This window comes from Macaca nemestrina, chromosome 10 (genome assembly GCF_043159975.1).
Source record: "Macaca nemestrina isolate mMacNem1 chromosome 10, mMacNem.hap1, whole genome shotgun sequence".
NCBI lineage: Eukaryota > Metazoa > Chordata > Mammalia > Primates > Cercopithecidae > Macaca > Macaca nemestrina.
In genome coordinates this window covers 20,281,174-20,301,319 of record NC_092134.1, presented here as the reverse complement: position 1 = coordinate 20,301,319, position 20,146 = coordinate 20,281,174, and the positions used below count along the sequence as shown (strand labels likewise).

The following is a 20,146-nucleotide window of genomic DNA, read 5'->3' as shown; positions in this document are numbered from 1 at the left end:
AACATCTAAAACTGTTGCCCTGCATTCTCTTCATTTGACAGATAATAAAACTGAGGCTCAGAGAAGCTAAGTGACTCGCCTGGGACTGCACAGCAAAACAACACGAAAAAGACCTAGGGTCTCCTGACTGCCAGAGCGGAGATGCTTCTATAGGCTTTTCTCACTGATGCTCTCTGGGCAGACAGGCTGCTTAATATGAGAGTGAGCACACACTCCTTTTTTCATTTTCAGGTAAACCTGACACCGGTTGGCAGAAGGCACTACACCAATAATTAGTGAACATGTGGTGAATTTGCAGCAGACAAGAGGAGCCTCATTATCCTATATTTTCCAGGTTGCTTAGGGAGGCAGGAATCACAGCAAGGAAAATCTTCAATAATAAACAGACATCTCATAAAATTAATTGCAACCCAACCTCTCTCTCTACTTAAAATTAGCATCTATTTCCAGCTCTGCTTTCAATGCCCCCATATGCATACATGTGAACTCCCTCCCTCTCTTCCTCCCTCTCTCCTTCTTTCTTTCTCTCTCCCTCATTAAAAAATAAAATTTAAGAAAAAAATACTAGGTAGATTTACACAAATAGTGGGATCTCAGTCTTGAGTTAGCTATGTATGACTGAAAAGGATGCTGTGGTTTAATCTTAATAATCATCATAAAAACAATGACATGGCCAGGCACGGTGGCTCATGCCTATAATCCCAGCACTTTGGGAGGCCAAGGTCGGCAGATCACTTGAGGCCAGGAGTTCAAGACCAGCCTGGCCAACATGGTGAAACCACATATCTACTAAGAATATGAAATTTAGCGGGGCATCATGGCCAGCCCCTGTAATCCCAGCTAATCAGGAGGCTGAGGCAGGAGAATCGCTTGAACCTGGGGAGTGGTGGTTGCAGTGAGCTGAGTTTGTGCCACTGCACTCCAACCTGGGCAACAGAGCGAGACTCCATCTCAAACAAACAAACAAAAACAAACAAAAAACACAATAACATAAAAGTAATAAAAACAAAACAACTGCTATTTACTCAGTGCTTATCTGATGCCAGCCACTTTGCTAAACCTATGAATGCATTATTTCCCCGTTGCTACAGATGAGAGAATTGAGGTTCAGACAGGTTGAAGTCATTGTGCCCAAAGTCACACAACTGGTGAGTGGCAGAGCTGGTATGCAAACCCTAAACTGCCAGCCTTCAAAGCCTATGCTCTTAATTTCTACCCTGCTGTCTTAGTGCTTCCTTGTCCATTTAATTAAGCTCCATAGGCACACATTCCCTGCCCTGCTTTGCTGTACAGTCCCAGGCAAGTCACTTAGCTCCTCTGAGCCTCAGTTTCATAATCTGTTAAATGGAGGTAATGCACATAATTCCTAGTTGTGATGAAGAATCAACATAGAAATCTGCCATTTCCAGCCTATTATGCAATTTCTCAAGCACTGTGACTGCAAGTGGCATCAGCTCCTGGAAGAACACACTGTCTTACTGTCGTTCCCTCCTTTGTCAATGGATCCCCCCTTGAACCTCACTCTACCCCTGCTCTCAACCCCCAGGTACTGCCAGCTGATTAAATAAAATACTTTTTGAAAATCATAAGTGTCATGAGTAAGGTTTCTTAGTGTTGATGTAGAAGAACAAAACAGAATTGTGAAATGAGAATCACTGCAGCTATCATTAAGTCCCGCCTACGTGCCCAGCGATTGCTAGATTGGCCAAGTTTTCCTGTGAAGGGCAATACAGTAAATACTTTAGGCGTTATGGGCCATCCAACCTCAGTTGGACTCTTCATCTCTGCTGTTGCTATAATGCAAGCAACCATAGACAACATATAAACAAATGGGTGTAGCGGCATTTCAATTAAACTCTGTTTATGGGCACTGAATTTCATAATTTTCACATCACAAAATATTCTTCTTTTATTTTTAATATTCTTCTATTGATTTTTTTCTTAACCATTTAAACGTGTTAAAAAGTACAACAGCCGGGTGCAGTGGCTCACACCTATAATCCCAACACTTTGGGAGGCTGAGGCAGGCAGATCACTTGAGGTCAGGAGTTCGAGATCAGCCTGGTCAAGATGGTGAAACCCTGTCTCTAGGAAAAATACAAAAATTAGCCAGGTGTGGTGGCAGGTGCCTGTAATCCCAGCTACTCAGGAGGCTGAGGCAGGAGAATCGCTTGAACTAGTGAGGTGGAGGTTGCAGTGACCCAAGATCCTGCCATGCACTCCATCCTGGGCTACAGAGCGAGAGTCTGTCAAAAAAAAAAAAGTACAAAAACAAGTTGAGGCTGGACCAGATGCGGCCCTTGGGCCATAGTTTGCCAGTTTCTTCCAACAGTTCATTAAGAAAAATTTCCAAGCAAACAGCCACATTGAAAGAATTTTGCAGTGAACACTCACATACTCACCACATAGATGTTACAATTCATGTTTTACTGCACTTGCTTGATAGCATATCTACAATTTCTTCATCCTTCTATCCATCCATGAATCCATCTTATTCTTTTGATGTATCAGAAGATTCTTTTTCTGCCGGTCATGGTGGCTCATGCCTGTAATCCCAGCACTTTGGGAAGCCAAGGTGGGTGGATCACCTGAGGTCAGGAGTTCGAGACCACCCCGGCCAACATAGTGAAACCCCATCTCTACTAAAAATACAAAAATTAGCCAGACATGGTGGCAGTCACCTGTAATCCCAGCTACTTGGGAGGCTGAAGCAGGAGAATCACTTAAACCCGGGAGGCAGAGGTTGCAGTGAGCCAAGAGTGCACTGCTGCACTCCAGCCTGGATGACAGAGCAAGACGCTGTCAAAAAAAAAAAAAAAAAAAAAGGACAGGGGAAGGAAGGAAGGGAAGGAAGGAAAGGAAGGAAGAAAGAAGATTCTTTTCCAAAAAGAAACCAGTGGCAATTTCTTCCTGGGACAGTACAAGGTGGTGAGTGAGTTGGCTAAGCAGACAGGCAAAAAGACAGAGTATCTGTGGGTGGATACTGGCACCTTTTACATATAGGCAACAAGCAAGTTTTCCAAGGAGAACAGTAGATGATTTGCTACTGTATCAACCAAGAATATCTTTGACAGTAGTAAGTAACAGAATTTGTAACAGACATTCTGAGACATTTTGTTACACCCACAAGTGTGGGTGACCTGTCCAGATATGCCTTCTAATTCCAAGACCCCCAAGAAACACCCTCTGCTTAAGATTTTATCTAACCATGAATCCAACGTTTTCTCATTTATTTGCTTATTAATTTTTTGTGCATCTTCTCTTGTTAGAATATAAATTCCATGAGAGCAGAGGCCTTTTCACTTACTCACCACACATGTTCTGTGCTAGACAAGTGCCTACCATAAAGAAAACACTCAATATTTATTTATTTATTTATTTTCTTTTTGAGCCAGAGTTTCACTCTTGTCATCCAGACTAGAGTGCAATGGTGCGATCTCAGCTCACTGCAACCTCCGCCTCCGGGGTTCAAGTGGTTCTCCTGCCTCAGACTCCTGAGTAGCTGGGATTACAGGTGACTGCCACCATGTCCAGCTAATTTTTGTATTTTTAGTAGAGACGGGGTTTCACCATGTTGGCCAGGCCAGTCTTGAACTGCTGACCTCAGGTGATCCATCCGCCTTGGCCTCCCAAAGTGCTGGGATTACAGGTGTGTGTCACCACACCCGGCCTCAATAAATATTTATAAGAATAAGGAATGGATCTGTTTTCCACATCTCATAAGTTGTCTTTTATACCTTTCTTTTCTATGTCCTGCTTTCCTGTAATCTTGGGTAATTTCCTCCATTCCATCTTCCAGTTTACCAATTTTATCTTCAGGTATATTTATTCAGCCCATCTATGGAGAAGGTTTGGTTTTTCTGTTCATCTTTGGTTTTATTTTGCATTATTTTTTCCACTTCCAATGTGATGGTGGTGGTTGTTGATTTTCATAACTGTTCTTATTTCATGGATATGATGAATAATTATGAATACAATGAATAATTATAATGGATATAATATCTACAAATAATATCCCCTCTGAGGATGTTAATTATATATTTCTAAGACCATCTTAGTGCAATTTGTACTTCTAAAACAGAAAGCCACTAGGTAATTAGCAAAGAACAGAAATTTATGTATCACAGTTCCGGAGGCTGAGAAGTGCAAGATAAAAGCTTCAGCAGGTTAAGGCCTGGTCTCTATGCTTCCAGGATGACACCTTGAAAAATGCTGTGTCTTTTGGAAGGGAGGAACGCTATGTCCTCACATGGCAGAAAAGCAGAAGAGAATGAACCCATTCCTGCAAGCTCTTTTCATAGTGGCCATGATCCATTCATGTGGGCAGAGCCCTCATGACACAAACACCTCCTGTTAGACCCCACTTCCCAAGTGCTGCACTGGGGAGTAAGTTTCCAACACATGAATTTTGGGGGACAAATTCAGACCATAGAAGACTCCTTCTCCTTTATTGATTATTTTAATGTCCTTACATGTGAGTTTTTATGTCCATAGCATTCAATCTCCCAAAATAATCTGGCACCTTTGGATGTGTGCTTTTTGCTCACTGGGGATGTTCTGCTTGTCTCCCTATGAAGTTGGTACTTTCTTACTGCATCCGGAGGCAGAGGTGAGAAAAGGGGAAGTGCCAGGAATGAGTCTTCCGCATACAGGGCTTCCCGTTCTTTCTGGATGTGGCCAGGTATGCTGGGCACTTCCCTGCCTCTCTGCCCCACCCTCACTGCTCCCTCCCTAAACAGGCACCTCTGCTGCACTTCTGTGTTACTCCACACAGAAAGGTTGGGGCGGGAGACCGCATGTCTTTAGAGGCTGCCATTACTATGCCAGCACAACTGACAACCGTGACAGTTAACCTAGGGTCTCTTCTCCTTCAATCCACTGCCTAGAGCCTGCAGCTCCTCAGATCCTTTCCACTCTGCATAGGTACCCCCTCCTTTATGCGTTTTGGCTGCAATTTCCTCCTTCATCCAATCCTGTATCTCTGCCAGGGATCTCAGTTTCGGGTTTATCTAGGGCACCTCTGATTAGGACCCAGCGACATTATTAAAGTTTTTCCATCTCTTTCCTGCCACTTCTAGAGGCCTGGGATGAACGTTGAAGGCTTGTGTATATGTTCAGTCCACCATCCTGACCCAATATTGACCCTTCTGCGTTCCATCTTCTAAAAATGCCTCAAATGTCCTGTTCCCTTGACTCCACTTTTTCTCAGTTTCCAACCCTGTTGATTTCCATTATGCTTTTAATATATCTTTGCTGCTATTTTAATAGAATTTTGAGCTTGTGTTCAATCCACTATCTTGAATAGAAAGTTTCTAAAGTGGCCTGTGACTCAGGAAGAAGACTGTGGTTAATGGACAAGCATGAAAATCTTGCTGAATCCCTTGACTTAAATCCCCGCCACAACACCTGGCCTACAAAATAGTCTCCTTCCCATACTTGAATATTCCAAGCGATGCAGCATTCACTACTCAAAATACTGCATACTACGTATGTTGTGATGTACATACTACCCACCCAGCATCTCTCCCTCTAGTTGACCATGACCTCTGAAATTCACACTCTAATCCTATCTATTTCCTTTCAGTTAACATGCGATGTCAGGAAGCACTTGTTAAGACTATTACCTGAAACGTACCCAGAGGCAGAGTAAATGCGGGATCCTGGAGCAGACAGGAGAGAGGACCCCTGAGTTTTTTAGTAAGATGAGGAGGAGGAGATAGGCTACGGCTTGGACCAGGCCTGGAAGAGAGCTCAGGCGTGCAGTCTCTGGGAACCTGGATGGAGAAGCAGCAAGAAATAAGCAGAAAAAGGAGGAGACAGGCCATGAAGATAGAAGTGCAATGGTCCTGGATTCAAATCTCCACTCTGCAGCTTAGAGTTTACAGTCCGCTTAGCTTTGTGCCGGTTCCAAGAGGATTTTGCTATTGCAGCTTTACAATGTTTTAATATGTAGTGTTGTTGTGCAAGGTACCATTCTAAACTGACTGACTTTCCTTCCTCCCTTCTCCTCCAAAATAATTTTTAATTCTTGCAGACAGACTTTAGATCGTGTGTTTGCAGTTTTTAAAAATGGAATTTTTATTGGAACTGCATTACACATATAAATTATTTAGGAAGAGTTGGCTTCTGAAGAAGGCAGCTCTGTGGGCTTGGGCTGGGTTTGAATCCAGTCAGACAACTTTCCAGCTGTGTTACCTTGGACAGTCACCTAGTTCCTCTGTACCTTAACTTCCTCATCTGTCAAATGGGTGATGATAGTAGCACCTACACCATGGTCGTTGGGAGGAGTCAGTGAGAGTCTCCAAGTGTGCTTTATTATCATTGGTGGTGGTAGTGGTGTTTAGAACACATTCCGGCTGGGCGTGGTGGCTCAAGCCTGTAATCCCAGCACTTTGGGAGGCCGAGACGGGCAGATCACGAGGTCAGGAGATCGAGACCATCCTAGCTAACACGGTGAAACCCCGTCTGTACTAAAAAATACAAAAAAACTAGCCGGGCGAGGTGGAGGGCACCTGTAGTCCCAGCTACTCGCAAGGCTGAGGCAGGAGAATGGTGTGAACCCGGGAGGTGGAGCTTGCAGTGAGCCGAGATCCGGCCACTGCACTCAGCCTGGGTGACAGAGCGAGACTCCGTCTCAAAAAAAAAAAAAAAAAAAAAAAAAAAAAAATTTTTTTTTTTTCACGTAAAACCTGCACATTTCTGAAATGCTCAGAGTATGTTACTCAGTATGTACCCATACGTTCTGTGGACCTGCTTCTGTCAAGATACTTTGTTAGGTTGTGATTAGTTCGTTGCAGCTGGTGGTTGCAGGGACGGCTGGAAGCAAGGAGAGGAAGGAGAGGAAGTCGTAGCTGGGAAGGGAGCCAGGAAGCGGGCGCCAGATCCAGGAGCTGCTAGAAAGAAACGAAACTGAAAGCAGGGAATTTACCAAGTTTGGGGAGGAGGAGTGAAACCTAAGGAAGACAGTACCAGCAGTGCTGGTCCCCATTTCACGCCACTCGCGAGACCGACGACCTAGGTCCTGCCGAGCTGGGCGTGGTGCGGAGAGCCGAGCAGGGAAACCAGAAATCTGAAGGCCGCGCCAGAGCCCTGCTTCCCCTTGCAGCTGCGGCAGGTAGCCATGGACTTGTACCGCACCCCGGCCAGCGCGCTGGACAGGTTCGTGGCCACAAGGCTGCAGCCGCGGAAGGAGTTCACAGAGACGGCGCGGCGCGCCCTGGGCGCCCTGGCCGCTGCCTTGAGGGAGCGCGGGGGCCGCCCCGGAGCTGCAGCCCCGCGGGTGCTGAAAATCGTCAAGGTGAGGTGCCACCTCGGGGTCTTTATGTGTCCAAAGGGGACAGTCCTGGGAGGACGCTTAAGCCTCACGTAGCCTTACGGTGGGGGTGGCTTTTATCCACTTGTGCACCTCTCATTCATTTCTTTAACAAACACTTCCAATGTGCCAGCCCTGTGCTAAGTCCCCTGAACATACGAGCCAGGTAGGTACTCTAAAGTCTGCTTGACAGATGGCGAAACTGAGGCACAGAGAGGCACAGTGACGTGTCCAATCCTGTAAGAGGCCCAGCCAGGATTCAAATCCAAGTAGCCTGATTCCTGCATCTCTGCTCTCAGAGGCTGCCTCTCATCCATTTTCATTCACTCACTCACTCACTCATTCACCCAGTCATTCAAACAGGCTGGGGGCCTCACACTATGCCAGACCCTAAGGATACGGAAGTAATAATACTCTGTAACAGCCAGAATAGCCCAATTTATGGAGACATTACCAAATAGCAATGAAAATTATCTCATTAAATGAGTATTACCTCGTTTCATCCCCACATTCAGTGAGGTAGGTATTATTGTACCTGTTTCATGGATAGGGAAACTGAGGCTAAACGCTAAACTACTGCTCTGAGTCACTTTTTTTTTTTTTCTTTGAGACAGGGTCTCACTGTGTCACCCAGGCTGGAGTGCAGTAGCACGATCTTGGCTCACTGCAACCTCCGCCTCCCGGGCCCAAGTTATTCTCATACCTCAGCCTCCCAAGTAGCTGGCACTACAGGCACACACTACCACTCCTGGCTAATTATTCGCATTTTTTTTTATAGAGATAGAGTTTTGCCGTGTTGCCCAGGCTGGTCTGGAACTCTTGGGCTCAAGTGATCAACTTGCCCTGGCCTCTCAAAGTGCTGGGATTACAGGTGTGAGCCACTGTGCCCAGGTAATTTTTGCATATTTTGTAGAGATGAGATTTCACCATGTTGCCCAGGCTCCAGGTCACTTTTTGTCACTTAAATACAGCCACACTGCCACTGTGATCCCAGGACACTCACAGATTCAGGGAGGAGACAAGTCATGAGCTACCTTATCCTCAGGGTAAATTCGGGGGTACCAGGAGCGGATGGACCCAGGGAACCTGGGTGTGCTAAAGCAGATTTGGAGGTTGTCAGGAGAGGGAGTGAAAACGCAGAGTAGAAATGGCCTCGGAGCACCTAGTGGTTTCCTGGGGCTGACTCTCAGCTTGGGAGGTGGGGAAGGAGGACACACTTGTTGCCTAGGAGGTGTGAAGTCCTGTTTCTACCTCGGAGACGGACAGGAGGGATTTCTGTGCAGCAAGAGAAAGTCCTGGCATCCCTAGCTTCCCTGGAAAGGGGTACGGCAGGCGGGGGGTCTCAAGCACAATCTCCGTGTGCTTTCATTTCCTCCTTTATAAAGTGAGCACTGTGCTTTTGCTTCCTCTTTTGTAAATTGGTACCTTCCTTCCGGGGCTGTGAGGAAGGTTCAATGAAAGTGTGTGAAACGTGCAGGAAGTGCCCAGCCTGTAATAGTCCCTCTTCCCACTTTGTCAGCAGCCCCCACATTGCGGGAGCTGGAAGTAAAAGGACTGGCATAATCATCGGGATAAGTAGGGGGTCCCAGTTTGGGGCAAGACTTGCTCCTGGAGGGCTCCATCCTGGTTCTTGCTGTTTACTGGCTGCGTAACTCATTTCACCATCTGAGCCTCACTCCCCATATCTGCAACCACATGTAACTACATCACAGTTGTTTTGTGTTGGAAGTGAGAGTAGAGACGTCAGATCCCAGACACAGAACAGTGGCTCTGACAATGTTTAGGAGTTTCTTTTCCAAATCCTCAGGTTGGAAGCTTTGCCGAAAGAAACACTGATCACACAGGTCTCAGAAATTGAGTCATACCGCAGTTCTGTACCCATTCTGAGCAAAGATTGCGAACGTGTGTTCTGCAAAGCAGAATTTGTTTTACCTGTGGTCTTGAGTTTTTAAAAAGTTAGTTGCCAACATTTAAAAATCATGGCTATAGGCCTGGCACAGTGGCTTACTTGGCCTGTAATCCTAGCACTTTGGGAGGTCAAGGAGGGCAGATCGCTTCAGGTCAGAAATTCGAGACCAGCCTGGCCAACATGGTGAAACCCCATCTCTACAAAAATACAAAAATTAGCCAGGCGTGGTGGTGCACACCTGTAGTCCCAGCTACTCGGGAGGCTGAGGTAGGAGAATCGCTTGAACTCATGAGATGGAGGTTGCAGTGAGCTGAGATAGTGCCACAGCACTCCAGCCTGGGCAACAGAGCAAGACTTTGTCTCAAAAATAAAACTAAAATAAAAAGTATGGATTTAGTCCAGCACGGTGGTGCATGCCTGTAGTCTCAGATACTTGGGAAGCTGAGGCAGGAAGATCACTCGAGCCCAGGAGTTCCAAGCTGCAGTGAGCTATAATCGTGTCTGTGAATAACCACTGCACTCCAGCCTGGGCAACATAGCAAGACTCCATCTCTTTAAAAAAAAAAAAATGTAAAAACTAGCCAGGCATGGTGGCATGTGCCTGTAGTCTCTACTTGAAAGGCTGAGCCAGGAGGATCACTCGAGCCCAGGAGTTGAAGGCCGCAGTGAGCACGATTATGTCACTGCATTCCAGCCTGGGTGACAGAACAAGACCCTGTTTCTATGGAAAAAAAGTCATGGATTTACATATTAAAATTGCTTCTCTTGAAATCTCAAGCCTGGCTACCCTGGACCTACATTCCTGCGTGGCTTCAACATCTAGAGCTATGTGGCCACAGTCTCTCCCCAGCACCCTCACCTCACTTAAGTCGCCTGCCAGGTTGCAAGGCCACTAGAATTGGACAGTATGAAATTCTGAGTTATTTTCCTCTGCCTAGGGAGGCTCCTCTGGCCGGGGCACAGCTCTCAAGGGTGGCTGTGATTCTGAACTTGTCATCTTCCTCGACTGCTTCAAGAGCTACATGGACCAGAGGGCCCGCCGTGCAGAGATCCTTAGTAAGATGCGGGCATTGCTGGAATCCTGGTGGCAGAACCCAGTCCCTGGTCTGAGCCTCAAGTTTCCTCAGCAGAGCGTGCCTGGGGCCCTGCAGTTCCGCCTGACATCCATAGATCTTGAGGACTGGATGGATGTTAGCCTGGTGCCTGCCTTCGATGTCCTGGGTGAGGGTTCCTGGACTGTTCCAGGGTTGGGGGCAAGATCACTGGGAACAACACAGGACTTCCAATTCTAGCCCAGCCACCGACTTGCTATGTGACCTGGGCCAGCCTCTACCCCTCTCTCAGCCTCAGTTTGGGGACTAAACATATTGGACTTGTGCCAGACAAAGGCAGAGAAAGCCCAGTTCCTCCTGGATCTGTGGTCCTGCTGTCAAGATGCTTGGCCCTCCCACATGCATCTGGTAGTTTCCCTCAGCCACTGCCTGGAGCAGTTACTGCTCAGCCCTTCCACAAATATTCCCGAAAGCTAAGCCAAGTGGACATGTGGCTAGCAGTAGGGGCCTGGGGACAAAACCAGATTTCTGCAAAATCTTGTATTTTATCTTGAAAACATTAATGTGATTTTTGCATTCTTCGTAATATACCTGTGCTTGAGTTAAGATAAAAATATGTCTTTGTGTCCTCATCTGTAAAATGAGGATAATACCAGTGGGGATATTAGTAATCTTATCGAGTTGTCAGAAGAATTAAATGCATTAATATATGTAATCAAACATAGAAGTGTGCCTAGTGGGCCAGGCGCAGTGGCTCGTGCCTGTAATCCCAGCTTTGGGAGGCCAAGATGAGAGGATTGCTTGAGCCCAGGAGTTCAAGATCAGCCTTGGCAAAACAGCAAGCTCTAGTCTCTACAAATAATAATAATTTAAAAAATAGCCAGGTGTAGTAGTGCATGCCTCCCTGTGGTCCCAGCTACTGGGGAGGCTGAGGTGGGAGGATTGTTTGAGCCCAGGCAGTGGAGGCTGCAGGGGGCTGTGATTTTGCCCCTACAATCTGTCTAAGACTTCTTAAAAAAAAAAAAAAAAAAAAACATGTCTAGCATGTGGTAAGGGTTGTAAGAGTGTTTGCTATTATTTCTATTATTGTTGTTGTTTCTATTATTATTGTTATTATTATCATTATTTACCTTGATGATCTGGGGGATAGCTTTATCCTTTGGGCAGGTAGCCACATCCCCTATGCCTGGTACCCCATGCCTAGTGTATCCACTTACTAGGTACACACACACACACACACACACACATTTTTAAGACAGGGTCTCATTCTCACCCAGGTTGGAGTGTAGTGGCATGATCTTGGCTCACTGCAACCTCCATCTTGGGTTCAAGCAATCCTCCCACCTCAGCCTCCCGAGTAGCTGGGACTACAGGCATGCACCACCATGTCTGGCTAATTTTTTTTTTTTAAATAGAGATAGGGTTTCACCAAGACCAGTAGGCTGGTCTTGAACTTTTGGGCTCAAATAATCCACCTGCCTCAGCCTCCTAAAGTGCTAGGATTACAGGCATGAGCCACCACACCCAGGCTGGGTACACATATATTAGTCATAATGGTTACTACTTATTAAATGCTTAACTATTCCAAGAACTTGACATGTTTTATCTCATCAGTTCTTCATAACAAACCTATGAGGTCTGTACTGTTTCAGCTTCAGTTTCACCAGTGGGGAAACTGAGGCTCAGAGACATACAGTGACCCACCCAAAGCCACACAGCAGGCAAGCGGTAGCAGCAACCTCAGGGAATTATGGAGAGTGTTTACTTCTCCCAAGTCATGCCCATGGGAGTGGTGGAGGAAAGGGTGCATCCTGTAAAGTCCACCGGCTCTGAGCTCAAATCCTGACTCCATCGCATGCTGGCGGTATAACCTTGGGCAAAGCATGGAATTTCTCTGTGCCTCAGCTTTCTCAGCTATCAAATGGGATGAAGAACTGTACTTGCCTCATAGGGTTGTGGTGGAGATACATGTAAAGACCTTCAGTCCAGTGCCCAGTATGCAGTAAAATATAGATAGACAGATAGATAGATAGATAGATAGATAGATAGATAGATAGTTTTTTGTTTTTGTTTTTGTTTTTTTCTGATCTCGCTCTGTGCCTCAGGCTGGAGTGCAGTGGCATGATCTCAGCTCACTGCAACCTCAGCCTCTTGAGTTCAAGCGATTCTCGTGCTTCAGCCTCTGGAGTAGCTGGGATTACAGGTGAGTGCCACCATGACTGGCTAATTTTTGTATATTTTTAGTAGAGAGAGAGTTTCACGATGTTGGCCAGGCTGGTCTCGAACTCCTGACCTCGGGTGAACCGCCCACCTCGGCCTCCCAAAGTGCTGGGATTACAGGTGTGAGCCACAGCCCCAGGCCTGTAGTAAAAAATATCAACAACCACTGCTAAAGGATCAGGGCTTTTTGCCTTTTATTGCTTGGGCATCATTTTCCTCTCCGTGACACCTCTTAATTAAGGGTATGTAGAGTGGTGTTTCGAGGAAGGCTCACGGAGGGAGGAGAGAGCTGCCAGGCTGCAGGTACTGCTGACTCAGCTGGAAGTATCTTTCCTGTTTAACCATCTTAGAATGCAGCTGCTCTTCTTTGAGCTGTTGCTCCAAGGACTGCCTGGCCATTTGGGAGGGAGAGACTCTCCCACTGCATTCTGGAGGGCCGCTTTTCTTCCCAGACTCCTGAAAAGCTCCGGGCTCTCTTCCCAGTCCCCCGACTCCCATGTTGCCAGATTTCTTCCCCTCCAAATTCTTCCCATTCTCTCTCAGTGCCCCAGGCCGAGCTCGGCAACCTCCATCCTGGGTTCAAGCAATCCTTCCACCTCAGCCTATGGGCTGCCCACCGCCCTCCATCCTGTGTCCTCAGTGCCCTTCCTAACTCACAGTGCTTCACACCAACAGGTCAGGCCGGCTCTCGAGTCAAACCCAAGCCACAAGTCTACTCTACCCTCCTCAACAGTGGCTGCCAAGGGGGCGAGCATGCGGCCTGCTTCACAGAACTGCGGAGGGACTTTGTGAACATTCGCCCAGCCAAGTTGAAGAACCTGATCTTGCTGGTGAAGCACTGGTACCACCAGGTGAAGCCCCTTGGGAGGGTTGCTCCAGACATGTGACTATTTGCTTTGTACTTCCATAGTCGTGAAACTGTTGTCATACATTTAGTGGCCATTCATGTTCTCTTTCTGGAAATTATCTGTTTATGTACCTTGTGCATTATTTTCTCCTGGGTTAGCTGTCTTGTTATTGATTTGTTGAAGCTTTTTATATATTGTGGATACTGATCCTTATTTAGTTAATATAATGCATTCTTCCAGTATTCTTCCAGTCTGTGACTTGGGCTTTTGCTTTGTTTAAAGGTTATTTGTAGGACAAAATATTTAAATTTTAATGTACTCAGATATATCCTTTGAAAAATGAGTTATTCTTAGTGTATCTTTTTTTTTTTTTTGAGATGGAGTCTGGCTCTGTCACCCAGGCTGGAGTGCAGTGGCTGGATCTCAGCTCACTGCAAGCTCTGCCTCCCAGGTTTACGCCATTCTCCTGCCTCAGCCTCCCAAGTAGCTGGGACTACTGTAATTCCAGTTACTTGGAAGGCTGCGGCAGGAGAATCACTAGAACCCAGGAGGCAGAGGTTGCAGTAAGCCAAGATTGCACCACTGCACTCCGGTCTGGGTGACAGAGCCAGACTCCATCTCAAGAAAAAAAAAAAAAAGAGGTCTTTCCCTATCCTGACTTTGTAAAATGACTCTTTCATATTTCCTGCCATCGTATTGTTTCCCATTGTATTTCTGTTCATATTCAGGACTTTGGCCTGTCTGGTATGGTATGAGGAAATGTGGAGGTGGTACACCTCCCTCCCCAGCCTCAGGGATGCTCCCTGGCTCTGTTCATGTTTGTTGCCAGACTCTTATGCACTGGGGAAAGTGTGCCAAGTCTATGCCTGGAGATGGGGGAACAAGCTCCCCCAAAATCTTGCAGCACATGGCTTGGTCATTCTGATGGACCAGTCATCATAAGCAGTCTATCTAGGAGATTCTGGATTCCAATTCTGGCTCAGCCATCTTCTTGCTGTGTGATCCTGGACAAGTTCCTAGCCTTCTCTGGGCCTCTGTTTCCTCCACTTGCACATAAATAAATATATGCGTTGGTAAATCTTACTCAGGTTCTTTCCACATAGGATTCTCCAGGGGCAGAAAATGCTAATAGCCTGGTACTTCTTAAAGGGGCAAACTGCTGGATATGGTGGCTCATGCCTGTGGTCCTCTCTATGCAGGAGGCTGAGGTGGGAAGATCGCTTGAGCCCAGGAGTTCAAGGCTGCAGTGACCTATGATTGAGCCACTGCACTTCAGCCTGGGCAACAGAGCAATACTCTGTCTATAAATTAAATAATTAATTAATACAACTGTGGAGCCACCTTGGTTGGGCGTTAGAAATTCTATCTTGATCTGGGTGGTGGGTACACATGTGCACCCAGGTGTGTTTATCCCCCCAAAGAGAGGGCGTGAGTGGAGGGAATGTGGAGATGCTGGGTGCTTCTAGTCAGGTGGGTCACCTTCTGGCAAGCTGAAGCATCCCCTCTGGAGTTACTCAGAGGCCTGGGATTCTTGCCTTGGCATGGAGTAATTCCTCCCTGGTACATGGAGATCCCAAGTGTATGGTTCACAAATAGAAATCATGCATTTGGGGATGGGGAATAGACAGCTGGAGTGAGGAGGGAAGGACAGAGTCCTGGCCCGCTGCCCCACCCCACTCCAGGGGTGAAAGGGCGACAACTTGGTACCCTTCTCCAACCATCCACGGAACTGGGACCCCAGATCTGCTTCACCTTTATTTGAGGATAGGTAGCAATTTGAGACTACCCTTGGCTTCTCTCTGACTGCTCCCTGCCTCCTTGGGACTTGAAACTTACACCCCTCCCTCCCACCACTCCCCCGTCATACGAGCCAACCACTTTGCTGAAGCTACCAGTGAGGGCTGGTGAGAAATGCCGCTTGTTCTTGGAACAGGCTTGGAACACAGCATCTTGTCTCAGGCTCAGCCTGGAAGGTCCCCAGTCTGGTTCTGCAGAGAGCTGGCTCTCCTTCCTCTCCTTCATCCTTCTGAGTCCCCTGCCATGCCCTCTCACAGGTGTGCCTACAGGGGTTGTGGGAGGAGACGCTGCCCCCGGTCTATGCTCTGGAATTGCTGACCATCTTCGCCTGGGAGCAAGGCTGTAAGAAGGATGCTTTCAGCCTGGCCGAAGGCCTCCGGACTGTCCTGGACCTGATCCAACAGCATCAGCACCTGTGTGTTTTCTGGACTGTCAACTATGGCTTCGAGGACCCTGCAGTTGGGCAGTTCTTGCAGCGGCAGCTTGAGAGACCCAGGTACCTCCTAATAATACCTGTTCTCCTGTCCTGGGGCCAGGGGGAGATAATTAACAAGGATAAAATCGGTCACACCTACTGAGTGCTTGGGTGTAGGCCAAAGCAAAATGCTGCATGTACATGTTTTAATTCACTGGATTCAGCCCAGATGCACATTAGAATTACCTGGGGGAGTTTTAAAAAATATACCAGTGCCTGACCCCACATGTTTTATGTGTGAATGTTTTGCTGATGTATAGCAGAAAGTGCATGTTCTGATGAATGTGTGAAGACTGCATACTTTGAAACCATCACCCAGATCATGGTAGAATATTTCCAGCACCTCGCTGGTCCCCTCTCAGTCAGTAACCTTCCAAAATAACCCCACTTACACTTTTAAGATTACAGTTGTGCCTTTTCTTAAATCTTATTTAAATGGAATCATGCCACATGTACTTTTGTGTCTGGCTTCTTGTTCTGTTCTCAAGATTAAGTCTTGGAGATTCAGCTATACAGTTGTGGATCATTCTTTTTTGTTGCTGTATAGTGTTCCATTGTGTGAATTTATCAAAATACGTTGTCCATTCTACTGATGATGGGCATTTGAGTTCTTTCAACTTGGAGTTATTACAAATAGGGCCATTATAAACATTTCTGGACATGTTTTTTTGGTGCATATGCATATCTGTTGGAAATATACCTAGGAATGAAATTGCTGAATTGTAGGATGTAACTCAAGAGCCCTTGAGAGTGGATCCTGGTGTCTTGTGATTCCAACGTGCAGCCAAGATTGACAATGATAAGCAGGCAATGTTGTTATCCTCATTTTGCAGACGAGGAAATTGAAGTTCAGAGAAGGTAAATCATTTGTCCCAGGTCACACAGCTGGAAAGTAGCAGAGATGCGATTGGAACCAGGTCCGTTTCACTCTAGAGCCCTCTTGCTAACCAGAACTTTCTTGTCTCTCTGAAATTGCAGGCCTGTGATCCTGGACCCAGCCGACCCCACATGGGACCTGGGAAATGGGGCAGCCTGGCACTGGGATTTGCTAGCCCAGGAGGCAGCATCCTGCTGTGACCACCCATGCTTTCTGAACGGGATGGGGGATCCAGTGCAGCCTTGGCAGGTGCCGGTAAGTGAGGGGGTCCCAGGACCCTTGGGTTTTGCACTTTGTTTATGTGTCCAATGTTTCCTGAGCATCTACTATGTGCCATATGGTATAGAACAGGCTTTGAAAAGCAGGGGTGGCTGGGCGCGGTGGCTCATGCCTGTAATCTCAACACATTGGGAGGCTGAGGCGGGCAGATTACCTGAGGTCAGGAGTTCGAGACCAGCCTGGACAACATGGTGAAACCTCGTCTCTACTAAAAATACAAAAATTAGCCAGGCATGGTGGTGGGTGCTTGTAATCCCAGCTACTCGAGGGGCTGAGGCAGGAGAATTGCTTGAACCAGGGAGGCAGAGGTTGCAATAAGCCGTGATCACTCCTTTGCACTCCAGGCTGGGCGACAGAGTAAGACTCCGTCTCAAAAAATAAATAAATAAATAAATAAATGAAAATTCACAGGGCAGCAGGCATGTAAAACGGTCTTATCACGAAGCTCAAGCTGAAACTGCCGGGGGAAGGAGCCCTTTGTTTTTCTGCACCTATGGTCTGCTTACCAGGCCTTTCTGCCCATAACAAGGGCACCCATTTTGCAGTTTGTCCCTTCAGAAAGGCACCTTTTTCAACTCTGCCCAAAGATGCCAGGCGGGTTAGCTGTGGCCCTCCCACTTCCCCTCTCTAAGCCTCAGTCACCCTGACTGTGCAAAGGGCGGGAGCTGGGGAGAGAAGGCACTGGGTTGATGCAGAAACCTCTGCACCTGGCTGAGGCAGCTCCTTCAACGACCTTCCAGGGCCTTCCACGTGCCAGATGCTCAGGTTTGGGCCACCCCATCCAGCTAAACCCTAACCAGAAGACCCCTGAAAACAGCAAGAGCCTCAATGCTGTATCCCCAAGAGCAGGGAGCAAAGCACCTTCATGCCCAGCTCCCGGCCCTGCTGGGGCAGCCAGCGTCACCCCCTCTGTGCCGGGAATGGCCTTGGACCTGTCTCAGATCCCCACCAAGGAGCTGGACCGCTTCATCCAGGACCACCTAAAGCCGAGCCCCCGGTTCCAGGAGCAGGTGAAAAAGGCCATCGATATCATCTTGCGCCGCCTCCGTGAGAACTGTGTTCACAAGGTCTCAAGAGTCAGCAAAGTGAGTTGGGCCAGTGGAGACACGGGGGGACCCTCTCGAGGGGTCAGCGTGGGAAAGGGAAGGAGTTACAGCAATGGAGCTGAGGTCGGGCTGGGGAACTGCATGGCCCGGGAAGGATGATTTGCTGGCTTAAATAAAATATATGTAAGTGCCAGCTTAGATTTTCATTTTTTAATGATACAATTTTTAAAACACTATTACAAGAATCAGATCACTTGCCTCCTCAGCTCAAAATTCTCCATGGTTTCACAGTGTGCAGAGGCCTCAAGTCCTGTAGGGTGGGCCCTGGTCTCCCTCTGGCCTTGACTTACTCCACACTGGCCTCCTGGCTGCTCTGAGCTTACCAGGTTCACAGGCCCATTCAAGGCCTCTGTAGTGGCTTTCTCTTCCCCATCCATTTGTCTCTCTCTCTCTCTCTTTCTCCTCTTCAAGGTTCTTGATCCGACGTCCTCTTCCACTGAGGCCTGACCACGCAATTTAAAATTGCAGTCTTGCCCGGGCACGGTGGGTCACGCCTGTAATCCTAGCATTTTGTGAGGTCAAGGTGGGTGGATCACCTGAGGTCAGGAGTTCGAGACCACCCTGGCCAACATGGTGAAACCCTGTCTCTACTAAAAATACAAAAATTAGCCGGGCATGGTGACGGGCCCCTGTAATCCCAGCTACTCGGGAGGCTGAGGCAGGAAAATCGCTTGAACCCGGGAGGCAGAGGTTGCAGTGAGCTGAGACCGTGTCACTGCACTCCAGCCTAGGTGACAAGAGTGAAACTCCATCTTAAAAATAAAAATAAATAAATAAAAATAAAATTGCAGTCTTGCACTACCAGCCCCCTTTCAGTGCTTAGCATTTTTCCTTTTCTCCCCCAGCCAACATGTAAGTTTCCGGAGAACAGAAATTTTGTATCCTCTCCTCTTCTTTCCTTCCTGCAACAAACATTTAGTGAGCACTGACATGTACTGGGATATGTGTGATATCCCGTGTGGTATCACATTACATGTAAGAGCTCACTAAATGTTTGTTGGAGGAAGGAAAGAAGAAGAGAGGGAGGGAGGGAGGGAATTGATGGAAACAGGGCAACACAGCACAACTGCAGGCCCTATTTCGCCTTGGGACCTCAATTTGCAACTGCTGGCCCAGATGTGCAGTCAGTAGGCGCTGCAGAGAGTAGGCTAAAATGTTTGGTCGCTGCCCCTACTCAACCCCACCTCCATTATCTGTTGCTGCAGACTGGCCTGACTTAGCTCAGGCTTCATGGATCAGAGGGCAGGTGCAGGCAGTTACAACTTGACTCTCTGTCACAATTCTAAGAGCTCACAGGACCCATGCAGTCGGCCTCTGTCATAGTGCCCAGACCTGACATCAGCAAGAGGGCAGGTTCCAGGCTGTAGATGGGGCGCAGGTGATGGGATCATAGTCTGACTCCTAGGCTCCTAGAAGTTCCCTGGTCTGAGCTGTACTTCCCTCCCCAGGGGGGATCATTTGGCCGGGGCACAGACCTAAGGGATGGCTGTGATGTTGAACTCGTCATCTTCCTCAACTGCTTCACGGACTACAAGGACCGGGGGCCCCGCCGCGCAGAGATCCTCGATGAGATGCGAGCGCAGCTAGAATCCTGGTGGCAGGGCCAGGTCCCTGGCCTGAGCCTTCAGTTTCCTCAGCAGAATGTGCCTGAGGCTCTGCAGTTCCAGCTGGTGTCGACGGCCCCGAAGAGATGGACAGATGTTAGCCTGCTGCCTGCCTTTGATGCTCTGGGTGAGGGCGTCCAGCGTGTCCCTTGGAGAACGATAGGGACCTCAGGTCCCCGTCTAACTGGGGTGCCTGCCTCCTCTTTGTGATCATAATTCTCCTACTTGACCAAGCACTGAAAATGACTTTGAGATACTGAAAGTAATCATCACCATCAAATCTTACAACTATTTAGTGCTTTAACTTTACAAAGATTTTAATTATGAAACGTTTCAAGCATACAGAAAACGACAGACATCACACACCCATGTACCCCAATTCAGATTTAAAAAATGCTAACAGTAGGCATATCTGCTTGGTATTTTTTTTAAAGAAATTTCTCATGTTACAATTTTCTTCCTTATTTTAAAGGGTTTACTTTATGGTTCTTTTTTTTTTTAACTTTTGGAGGTGAATCTTAGCTTAGTAATTGTCAGTTTTAGTCAACGCAATTAAAGCTACCGATTTCCCTTTCAGTACCACTTTAGCTACAGGGTAAATCTTTTGTTTGACATGTATAATTTTTATCCTCACTCCGGTCTAAATATTTTGTACTTTTAATTATGA

At 47.3% G+C, this 20,146-nt stretch overlaps 1 protein-coding gene across 2 annotated transcripts in view; it reads left to right on the top strand.

The window, feature by feature from the left end:
- Positions 1 to 6,690: 6,690 nt before the first annotated feature.
- LOC105493729 (2'-5'-oligoadenylate synthetase 3) overlaps positions 6,691 to 20,146 on the top strand; it is a 28,430-nt gene continuing 14,974 nt past the window's right edge. The window contains exons 1-7 of one of the 2 annotated variants that reach the window (XM_071071028.1): positions 6,691 to 7,297; positions 10,160 to 10,442; positions 13,169 to 13,344; positions 15,396 to 15,634; positions 16,592 to 16,745; positions 17,510 to 17,854; positions 19,324 to 19,606. In XM_071071028.1, coding sequence (XP_070927129.1) covers positions 7,121 to 7,297; positions 10,160 to 10,442; positions 13,169 to 13,344; positions 15,396 to 15,634; positions 16,592 to 16,745; positions 17,510 to 17,854; positions 19,324 to 19,606 — 1,657 coding nt within the window. In that variant the 5' untranslated portion in view covers positions 6,691 to 7,120. The remainder of the gene's footprint in view (positions 7,298 to 10,159; positions 10,443 to 13,168; positions 13,345 to 15,395; positions 15,635 to 16,591; positions 16,746 to 17,509; positions 17,855 to 19,323; positions 19,607 to 20,146) is intronic. The other variant, XM_071071027.1, reaches the window with a different exon arrangement.